This window comes from Triticum aestivum, chromosome 6B (assembly GCF_018294505.1).
Source record: "Triticum aestivum cultivar Chinese Spring chromosome 6B, IWGSC CS RefSeq v2.1, whole genome shotgun sequence".
In the NCBI taxonomy this organism is placed as follows: Eukaryota; Viridiplantae; Streptophyta; class Magnoliopsida; order Poales; family Poaceae; genus Triticum; species Triticum aestivum.
The window spans coordinates 278,014,456-278,025,520 of NC_057810.1; the positions used below are offsets into that span (position 1 = coordinate 278,014,456).

Here is an 11,065-nt window from a genome sequence, read left to right on the forward strand (position 1 = left end):
TCCTTCGGCATGTTTTCAAAGGTCTCATTGTTCCAACGTCCCAAGTCATGGGATATAGTTTGCGCTCCTTAAGTAGGAATTTAGATAGTTTTGAGTGTAGTCGCCACTGACCTATCGGGCCAGCAGGTTAGGACCGGGCCCATTTGCCCACCTTTGGCCCGAACAAGAGACCGGTGACAAGATCAAATTCCCCTCGCAGCCTAGCCTAGGGTTTCACCTCATTTCTTTCGCAACACACACAGCCCGGCGCCGCCCGCCGCCCGCCGCCCGCCGCCCGCCGCGGCATGCCTCCCTCCGTCTCGCCGCGGGGCGACGAGGCCGAGGCCGGTGCGCCTGTGCCCGACCCCGCCGCGCTGGCGCGGTGGGTGCGGGCGTTATGCATTACTCGCTCCGACCCGAAGCAAGGACAGCTGGTGGAGCGTTGCATTCCGGCGGACGCGCTCGATCACGGCTGCCTTGACCGGCACATCGTCTTATCCTCCCTCCTGGAATCCACCTCTCACCATCCCTCCCCCTTGCCGGTCCACGACTCTATATTCTCCTTCCGTATTCCGAACCCACCCCCTTCTGCGGAGGGCAGCTTCATATACGGCTTTGTATTCAACCGCCAGCGCCAGCGCCAGCACCCAGACCGCGTCGAGCAGAAGTCGTTTGTGATACTTTCGGATGCTCCTTATGCTGGTCTGTTCCGTGATCTGGTCCAGATGTTTGGCCCTCAATGCCTGGACACCAGCCAGACCGCGCTGTGGACTGTGGCATCGCAAGTCGCTGACTGGCCGGACCCATCACCAGGGTGCCCCATGGAGCTCCCCGTTGGCAGCACCATGCTGCGAGTCCATCTCCCGCTTGCCGCTGCAGGCGCTATCCCACTGTTGCTGCCGCAGAACCCGGGTCCTTTTCATGAAGTCGATTTATTTACTGAGTTCTCTGGTCTGCTGGATGACCTCTGGACATTGTGGGAATTGATGTTAATCGGTGAACCCATACTAGTTGTGGCGCAATCACCAGCTCATTGCTCCGAGGTTGTCTGCGGTTTGGTTAGTCTCATTGCCCCAGTGTTTTCCAGTGTGGATTTCAGGCCATATATTACTATTCCCAGTCCAGACACTCGACGCCTTGCTGAACTTGTAGAAGACAAGGTCCCAATTATTCTCGGCGTGACAGACTTACTGTTTCTGGAGGTTTTCAATAGTATACCAAATGTTGTGTCCGTAGGGATCTCTGGTGGGCAATCCCCAGCATCAACAAATCGGTTAAATGAGAGGCCCGTGAAGCTAAAGTGTTTGATGAAAGCTATACACTTAAGAAGAGGCCCTCTTTCCCTCTTGTCAGAGTATAGGGAGGCCCTATGGAGTGAATATGTGCCAGTTACAAACCCAGACGAGTCTGTTCTAAGAAGACTCGTGGACTCCAAGTCCATGTTAGCCATCAACAACACAACACTGCGGCAGCATTTCTTGGAGCTCACAAGCAATTTTCTTGCTCCTTTTGAACCATATCTGAGAATTACAACACCATCTGATGGGAGTTCTCGCTTTGTTGATCATTCACCACTGTTGCCACCATTTGAAAAAGGCGAGTTTCTCAAGGGTTTAGCTGCTAAAGGTCCAGGAGATTTTTTGGTCAAAAGGATGAACAATAACTGGTTGGGTTTATACGAGTAAGGCTTTGTTTAGAACACATTTTATTAATTTTGGTTTGAATTGTTTGTCACAATGAGGAATCATGAGCTAATTTTTTTCCTTTTTGTTTCACCTCTGTTCTTTATGTAGGAAATTCATTGAAGGCCCTAACTTCATGCAGTTCAAACAAAGATTTTCCTCTTTGGAGAGTATTCGTTCCTTTTATGCTATTGAGCGGTGTCTTTGCAGAGAGATGGAGGTGATATTGCTTCTGATGCTTTCTAACTTTCTAAGTAAACAATCACTTGCAAACATAAACGCAGGAACAACTCACATTACCAATGATGCAATATATGCGCATAACTAAGATTGATCAATCTAAACCATAATATTTTCCCTTTGACAAGAACTGCCTAAATCTGCTATGGGTTTTAGGCCAGCACAAACCAAGCAGGAGCTTCAGGACAAATGCCTTAGTTGGACAGGCACATAAAGGAAATTATGGAAGGAATAGGATAGCCATTTAGAAGACCAGACTTTACGTATTTATTTATAAGATGGCTGATGCTTGAGCTTTGTACAATAGCACACTAGTCAGTCTGATGAACTAGGATTTGGTCGAGTATGAACTATTCTGGCATATGAATCAAGTTTAAGTTGAATGAACCACATCTTTTGTGTGACTGGTTTTTTTCCCTTTAAGTTTGTGCAGTATTTTTTCTTGAAATATATTATGTTGATGTTTTTTTTCGCAAGAATCAGAACTGAGTAGCAAACTAGCGATGGAACACAGTCAAATGTTCAAGTAATGAAGTTTAGTGTAATGGGACTACATTAGAATTTTCTTCTGTCTTTATCATGTGTATAATTACCCTTGGCAGTTGGTAATAATGGCATTGGATTGTGATGCAATTAAGCAAAAAATACAAGTGTATAACTTGTTTGCTGAATATCTTTTAAGACCATCATTCGGCATTAAGGGCTATTTGGTACTAGTCTACCATTGCCTCTCCTGTACTTGATAGACTGAAGGGATGCATGCATATGAACTGTTTAAGATTTTTATCATATATTTGTACAAAGTTGATTGGTACAGCAGGAGGGGGCTTTGCCATTGTTTAATAATATATATATTTAAAATTGCATGTTAAAATGTTTCAGCATATAGAGATCCAAAGGAACACCTTTAACAGTTGTTTGTTCAACATACCTTTCTGTTTTCAGTGTTCTGTAAAAAATGTGCTGATGTTTATTTTTCAATCCCTGCCGTCAGAATTCTCCAACAGGTACTGACGAATCAATGGCAGCAGTCCAGAAACTGAGGACAGACCTCAAAGCAGCATTCAGTCTTCTCCCAGATGACACACAACAGCTGCTACTTTTTGACCAGAAAAGAGCCATGCTTCTTGAAGTCAACGAAGAAACAGTCTCAGGATCTGGTGACGTTGTCTCCGGGACAGGTTCGCAGTTTCCCCTTTCTTTGTAACATTACCACCATGATTCTTTTATCTTTATTTGACATAGGTTGACTTTTTGTTGTTTGGCGATGGGTTCATGTGGGTGGGAGGTAGGGTTGTATGCCACTTCTAAGTTTTTTAAGCTTATTCAATCTCTTCATTTTTATGTGGATGGACTCTTTTCATGCAGTCTTATTTTGGAAACATTTCCTGAAGGAAATCTCACAATTTATTGTGAATCCTTACCTGAAAGTATGTTGCCACGAAGTAGGGTGTTTCGTGTTTGCTGGTTGACCAGCTGTTATATTTTTACTTACATACAATAACTAAGCCATGGTGTGTTGATCGTATTGCAGGCCCTGGAAAATCATTTGTTCAGATGGTTACAGAACCCTCATATCTACCCGATTTCTTCCTCAAACCCCCTGCTACGAGCTCAGTGGTAATTGGGCTGAACTATCAGAAAAGGGGTGACATGAGTTTTTTGCTGGTGAGCTGAAATGAACATTCTCTCTCATGATATACTGAGACACAGTGCAGTCCACATGCCCTGTTACTTCAATGCTAATCCAAAAACGTTTTAATTTTTCAGCTTTCATTGCGTGAGACCGTTTACTTTGTCGACACTATCCGCGGGAAAAAGATTGTTGAAGCTTGCAAGGTGGTGTTGGAGTCGTTGACCATAAAAAAAGTTATTCACAGCTGTGTACCTTTAAGCAAGGTGCCTTACTGTGTCTTTGTTCATTCTCAATACTTGTATCTGTAAAAGATTCTCTAGTGACTAACTTCTTGATGGGTCATATTCCGCAGTTACTCTTTAATGAATATGGCATCACTCTTCGTAATGTGATGGATACTCAGGTAATCAATAAGCTACCAGTTGGTACATTGTAAAAACTTATAAAAAAATCCGTAATTTGTCTATAGTGTTCCGTCACAACCTAGATTACAAAGGGGATAGTTGTGGGTGGTAAGAGGGCGAGGGTGTTTAGGCTTGGGTGCCGTGACGCCTCGGGGGATAGATCAGTTCTGGAGGCAAACCTCCTTTCCCCCCTGTTTCTTTGATGCTTATTACATGAGTACTCCCTGGCTTACAATTTCTCTGTGCAGGTCGCGTATTCTTTATTGCAAAATCAGAAACAAGAAAATCCAGAATGGGAGGACTTGTCCCTGACGAACCTTTTCACCGATTATCTCTTCCAAGGTAACTTGCTAGTTTAAACTGTTTTGAGTTTTTCTGTATGGTATGTGCTGGTTAATTGCGTTTTGGGGTAGAGATAGATGGGCTCACGGCTGTTTTACATATGTGGAGTTTGGATGAGAATGCATTGTCAATTTAGTATTTTAAACACTTATATGTAGAATTATACTAACTACTACTCCCTCCGTCCCATATTAGCTGTCGCCCAAACGGATGTATCTAGCACTGAAATATGTGTAGATACATCCATTTTTTGCGACTACTAATATGGGAGAGAGGGAGTACCAGGTAAGAACTTATGCATTTTAGGAGGGGTGTCATTGGTGTTGTCTTGCTGTAACCGCTTATGCAAATATCATAGATGAACTAATTTTGTTCTCCTTGCACCATCATAATTATTGGCTGCTGCTTTATGCAGGAATGACATCCAGTGCAGCACAAGATGACATAAAGCTGCAATGTCAGGTTTGTTTGTAATAAAAAAATTCAAAGAACTCATATTTAGCACATTATTTGTACCTGATTGTCTGAAAAAACTTGTTTTCCTGTGGTAGTAGACAATTAGGTGCTATAATTGTTGAGTCGACGAATGATAATATATGCTTAATGAATCTTCAGGATTTGGCAAGATCATGCTCGTCCTTGTCTGATGATATGATTGAGGCACTAGAAGTAGGATATGTATGGCTTCTGCCTTCTTTACATGGTATGCTTGAAAATGCATTACCCAACTCATCTTTTTGGGATGTTGCAATTCTAAGTACTGAGCTTTTGAGGCATGGACATTGGTCGGGTTCTGAAGTCACGCCAAGTTCTGACTTAACCGGTTAGTACCTATAACAACTTTTGTCGTATGTTTGCTTCCATCTTATGTTTTTTTTAAATATATGCCTTTTATTATTGATACTGTAGGGGCTGGGTTGAGTTTCCAGGATGAAATGATGGAATCATTTACAGAACGGTGCACGAAGATTGTGTGTGCATATGCTCAAACTCAGATTACTGCTTGTAGTGGTGATGGCCTATTTTTACTAGCCGAGTCTTTCAGATTCGTGATTAATATGTTGCTCATTCAAAAGAAAACCTGGAAAGGCAGATTTGAGCTGTGCCATCTGGTCATCAGGAATGGCAAGTTCTTAATCTTGATGCCGACTGTTGCTGACGCTAGTGCTGAAAGCGCATTTCTTGATCTAAAACAACTGTATATTCTCATCAAGCCTTTTTTCAAAAACAACGGCAGATTTGCAAATTACGTCTCGAGTCTGAAAATGACCATCGATGAACGTTCAAAGACCGTTACTGATTCTCAGCTAGAGGTTTTCCTCACCGAACTGCTTACCCATATGTCATTTGGTGAGCCGCTTGATAATACGAGTCTCCTTATTCACCTTGTTGTAATACACGAAATGCTCAGTGGTAGTGATCTGTTACGGTTTGAGGAAATTGTCAATAAAGTTCAGTTCTTTGATGATGACGGCACCCCACTTATATGGAGAGAAATTGCGTGGAAGGCATATCCGTTGATGAGTGTATACTTTTTCAATTCTGTAAAGAGAAAGACACACACCTTCTCTGAGGAGCGTGTACATTGTCTTGATTTAAACAGGCATGTGACGCAACATTTTGTGGAAGCTATGTTTGTAAGTTACTACTCTTCACTTCTATTTTAATACGAAGTTCTGTATTAAATGCGGCTAATGGAAACTTCTTGTTTACAGTCGAAGACCATCCCACCTATCCCATTAAGAACAAATGTACCAGATGAAGCTAAAGAAGCACAGGACAAGGCAATCCTGAATGAACGCGTTGCTGAAATCGTAGAGTATTTTTTGGGAGTTGTTCGCAGACCGAAAAACAAAACTGCTGATAAGGAGGTAATTCTGCACTTCTTTCGCCTTTTGTGGGTCATGTGTGTGTTGGGTGGGGGACTAAAATTTAAACGTCATCTCCTCTTGTAGGGTTTACAACAGGTAGTTCAAACTCTTGAAGAGCCTGGCCACATATGTGGGCACTACTATGGGAACTTCCTTGCGCAAGCGGTGTTCTCAATCTTTATGGAGTTTCGCCCTAATGACAATGAAGCGTATGCACGCTAAACTTTGCTCTTTTATGCGTGTCCCAAGATAATAACTATACTTTGATATTATGTTTTGTAGGATTGATAATCTTCGCTCATGGTACAGGAGGCACTCACTTTCTCCTCGACACAGAGAACTGTGGTATGCTACTTAGGATGTGCGACATAACACCTGCACTCATGTTTACTTTAGTTTGGCTGAATTATCCTTTCCATGAAAAATTAAGCGTTAGGCATGAGTGTTTTGCCTCTGGCTAGTGCAATGATCGCCTAAGCAGGCAGCAGCAGGAATACAGCCGCTAGCAGTAGGCAGTAGCAACAACAGCAAAGTAGCTAGCAGTTAACATCCATAAACAGCAACAAGCAAACAACAAAGCAGCAGCAGCTAGCATTTAAAATATCCATGCACAGCAGCAAGCAAACAACAAAGCAGCAGCAGCTAGCAGCTATAACATCCATATACGCAGCCGCAAGCAAACAACAAAGCAGCAGCAGCTAGCAGCTAAACATTCCTACCAGCGAGAGGCAGAGCAGAACAGTGCACAAAAGGCATGCTCACAGCCAAGCACTAAGTCGCAAAATCGACACAAGGGGAAGCAAAGTCGAGAGGCAGGGGGGCTCCAGATAACCTGAGATCGGGGTCAGGGCGGGAGTATGCCTGGCGTCCGGCGTGGTTGGGGCCGCCAAGATCCTCTTTTCCTCTCCCCCTTCCTATCCTGACCCTAAGCCGATGCTCCCTTTCCCTCTTGTTTGGGCTGTTTTGGCTTTGCTCCTGCCTGTTGCTCCGCGCGTACATGCCTGCCTAATGCTTACCTGCTCCGCCCTGGCGAGCTCCCACTTTCTTCAGCGTGAAGGGCAGAAGTGACACGTTCGGCTCCCGTGCTGCACTTAGGCGCTCGTAAGCACGATTAAGTGTATGGCTGTACGCCTAATTTTTCATTGATCCTTAGTTCCTTACCTCTTATGACAAAATTCATGAACAGTAATTAAAGGTTTGATAATGACATTTGACTGTAATTATTTGTGAGTGGTTCTATGGTTTACTTTTCTGCAGCGTATGGCTGAATGTCGTAATGCTCAGCACCTCTCTTAACAATTTCTTTTAGAAGTTCTGTTTCACTGTAGTAGCCCCCATCATATAGTTCATTACAGCAAGTAGTGCCTCGCTGTTGTCTAATGATGTACTCCCTCCGTCCCAAAATAAGTGTCTCAACTTTGTACTAGTACAAAGTTGTACTAAGCTTGAGACACTTACTTTTGGACAGAGGGTTATATTTGAATCTCTGTTAAATGTTTTAGTATATAGAGATCAAAATGAACATCTCCTAAAGTAGCTTGTTCAACATACCTTTGTAGAAAATATCCTGTGAATGTCCTGATGTTTATTTTCTATCTCTGCCGTCCAGAAATCTTGGACAAGTACTGCTGAATCAATAGCAGCATGTCAGAAACTGAAGGACTTGATGGATCATTCAGTGTCCTTCCGAGGACCTGCAGCAGCTGCTGCTTTCCAACCCTCGAAGATCTGGCTTTTCCAAATCAAGCCTAGAATGAGTGCAGAATTCTCATGCTTTTTTTGTACATGGGTGCTGGCCTACTGGTCTGATTCACATTGGAATTAGATAATTTCTAACTGCTAGCGTTCCTCATCCTAACTACTTTGCACTAGTCAACAATTTGTATGCCCGCATGGGCTTGCTTAATGATTAGTGACATATTAAAATTCTTATGACTTCATCTTAGTTTGAGCATATGCTTTAAAAAATTCTTACATAAAACTTCTAATTTTGTCCATAGTCATCCAAAGAAAAGAGGTTTGGTTTCTTAATAAGTTTGAAAATCAGGGGCTTTCACATGTAAACATATCTGTTCTAAAACATATTGATTTTTCATTTTAGATTGGATGCAGTCCTGAAGTTGCAATTTGAGCCGTTGTTTTATATGTATATATTAATATTAATAAAATTTAAAACTATATATAATTTGAAATTATGTTTTGGCCTTAAATATCTAAATAGTTTGTCATGTTGTTATTTTGGGTTGCTGCTAACTGGCATCAATTCTGTTTTAACTTTTTTGTAATGAATTGAATCGACTCAGTTGACGTACATATGGCACATGTATATGTTTGAGGTCTCATATTTAGAGATGGTGCCATTCTGAAGTGAGAAGATTGCGTGTGGCGTGGATTGCATATCATGTGCATTGGCCAGGATTATCAAAGCAGTACATGCTGGGCATGGAATGTTAGCTGCCATCCCAACTGCGGTGTGGTAGTGATTCCCACGTGGTTTCAGTTTGTGCAAATTTCGTCTATTTTGAGTATTTTGAAGCGTGAAAGACTAGTTCCATCAAAGCGCTGCATCCTGGACGGAAATGTTAGTTGCCATCCCGATAGCGAGTATGGTGTGGTAGTGGTTTCCAATCGATTCTCGGTTGTGCCCCTGCTATGTATTATGCGGACGGTCGTAATGCCGTGCAAGAAGACATGTTTAAGTTTGGGATCTGAACGAATTAAGAACCTTATGTGTGATACTTATCTCTGGTACCTTAGTGATTTTTTTTGAGAGGAGGTACCTTAGTGATTATGTGCTGAGTGCATTTTGTATAGTTTCAATTTTGGTTTGGTTGGTGAGGCGGGAGCACTTGCTTTCTGCCATGTGTTGTTGCAATTGTTAGACATTGGGAAAAATGTGGAACACTCGTGTAAACAAGAGTGGGAGAATTTCATGAAAAACGAATATGGGGTACAGACAATGGATAAGACAAGAGATGAATGTTGGCAAGGTTAGGCTGCTGCTTTAGACAGAATGAATTCATTTCCAGATGTGATGATACATGAAACCTTTGCAAACTAAGAACGCTCAAATGATAATTTATCATGGAACCTTGGAAATAAACAAGGATCATGTATAAGGATGGCAATGGATCGGGTTCGGCCCGCTTTGAACAAAATCAAATCCATATCCGAATCCACGAGGTTATTCTTTGCCCATCCATAAAAAAACCCACGGATAAAAAATTGTGTCCATGTCCAAACCCGATGGATATCCATATCCAATGGATACCCATCGGGTCCTATCAAAACACGTATACATAATACCTTGGCACAACATTCACATACAGACTCAAATTCTCACAAAATGACATCTGAGAAGGGCACCACATGAAATAAGCGTTCAGATTCTCATGCACTCAGCTTTCGGTTCCCCATTAATAATTTTCTTTTCAAAAATTCCTTCCCACACAATTGATGTGAGCTTTCTTTTATTACAACTCTAACAGACCCATCACCACCATGACCTTGTGATGCTCTCACAGTAGTAGCTTGAGTTGGGGAAGTAGCTAGGTTAACATTCCCAGTGATAGCCCCAGCACCGCCTTGTGCTCCATGAGAATCCATTGCGCTATAAAATGAAAAAAAAGTCATTTGTTTCAGTTAAAGTGAAATTAGGTACATACTGTCTGAACTGTACAAATGTGGTACCTACATTACAATTTTACAACCAAAACGACTAATAACTAAAGTGACGGACTGTGAGATCCTTTCTTCAGCACATGACATGCAGAAAGTTGAGCACAAGCTTTAATTGAAACAAATCTCTTGTCTGAAATGTACAATTTCGATTCCTAAATTGCAATTTTACAACCAAATAAACTATAATTAAAGCGAAAGTCCGTGAGCCCTTCTATTCAGCAGATGACATGGGTTGAGCACATGACATTGACCAAGTTGAGAAAATGAATCTTAATCAGTCAGATTCTAACTTTATACTAATCATTCACAATCCACTTGATAGAAATTCAAAAATAAACTGACATATTTTGTAAAAACGAATTACTGTACTAATTAACAGGCATATCCATAGAAGCGGAATCTGACTCGAATTGACCATCAGAAGTATCATATTCTCTTGTTCTCTGATTTGTAGTCAGATTTCACTTTTTAGTCAGAGTTTATAGTCTAACCTGACTGAAATTGACCACTACAGATCAGTAATGCAGTAAAGTCTGATTTTTCTCTTGTCACAAACTAAAAAATAGAAATTGACCACTAGTCCACTGCAAATCTCTTATTCTCTACTCTAATTACTACTACAAACTCATGAACAAGCACGTCATGCACATCCACGCACAAGCAGTAGATGTACACGAGCAGGAACAAAAAGCTTACCCTGACGGTTGGCTGTTTGGCGTGGTCATCGCCTCCACGACGTGGTCCTGCTCCTCGCCGTGGTCTGCGCCCGCCTCGCTGCGCCTTTGCGCCGCCATACTCCTGGTCGTGCGCGCCATCGCACGCTGCATCGTCGTGCTCCACCTCGCTGTCGCGCGTACAAACTGGTGGTTTGCTGTGCGCTTGGGAATGCTGAGATGGAGGAGTCGGGGGGATCTGTGGAGATGGAGCCGGCCAGCAGTTAGACTGTATATACGTAGCCTCTGTATATCTGTATTGTAACGTTGTATTGTACCCCTTGGGTACTTCTATATAATGAGATAGCCACACCCCGGGTTAGGGGCGTCGTGCAGTTCCCAAATACTTTGTTTTACATGGTATCAAATTAGGTTACGATGTCTTCCGCTGCCGCTGCCGCCACCACCGCCGCCGCCGCCGTCGCGCCGACCCCGGTGCCTCCCGCCGCCGTCGCGCCGACCCTCGCTACTGCCTCTCCGTTCCTCGCCTCGCAGCCGCTCGCGATGGCTTACGGTG

The 11,065-nt window shown here is 42.8% G+C and overlaps 2 protein-coding genes across 2 annotated transcripts; one reads left to right on the forward strand and one right to left on the reverse strand.

Annotated features, from left to right (window-relative positions):
• Window positions 1–205: 205 nt before the first annotated feature.
• LOC123136923 (uncharacterized) lies at window positions 206–8,086 on the forward strand. The gene is made up of 14 exons (XM_044556433.1): window positions 206–1,660; window positions 1,773–1,881; window positions 2,896–3,082; window positions 3,436–3,569; window positions 3,672–3,800; window positions 3,890–3,940; window positions 4,190–4,283; window positions 4,699–4,745; window positions 4,899–5,106; window positions 5,193–5,920; window positions 5,999–6,154; window positions 6,239–6,363; window positions 6,437–6,499; window positions 7,764–8,086. Coding segments are annotated over exons 1-14 (3,408 nt in total). The 5' UTR covers window positions 206–284; the 3' UTR covers window positions 7,765–8,086.
• A 1,371-nt stretch (window positions 8,087–9,457) lies between these two features.
• On the reverse strand, window positions 9,458–10,778 carry LOC123136924 (uncharacterized). Its single transcript, XM_044556435.1, has 2 exons — window positions 10,532–10,778; window positions 9,458–9,764 (listed from the first exon to the last, which is right to left on the reverse strand). The coding sequence occupies exons 1-2, from the start codon at window positions 10,660–10,662 to the stop codon at window positions 9,545–9,547; spliced, it is 351 nt and encodes a 116-aa protein (XP_044412370.1). The 5' UTR covers window positions 10,663–10,778; the 3' UTR covers window positions 9,458–9,544.
• Window positions 10,779–11,065: the final 287 nt, after the last annotated feature.

Coding starts and splice junctions, on each gene's coding strand:
- LOC123136923 (XM_044556433.1), top strand. CDS start 285: ATGCCTCCCTCCGTCTCGCCGCGGGGCGACGAGGCCGAGGCCGGTGCG. Junction 1,661..1,772: donor AACTGGTTGGGTTTATACGA/GTAAGGCTTTGT, acceptor TTCTTTATGTAG/GAAATTCATTGAAGGCCCTA. Junction 5,107..5,192: donor GCCAAGTTCTGACTTAACCG/GTTAGTACCTAT, acceptor TTGATACTGTAG/GGGCTGGGTTGAGTTTCCAG.
- LOC123136924 (XM_044556435.1), bottom strand. CDS start 10,662: ATGCAGCGTGCGATGGCGCGCACGACCAGGAGTATGGCGGCGCAAAGG. Junction 9,765..10,531: donor CCAAACAGCCAACCGTCAGG/GTAAGCTTTTTG, acceptor TTCATTTTATAG/CGCAATGGATTCTCATGGAG.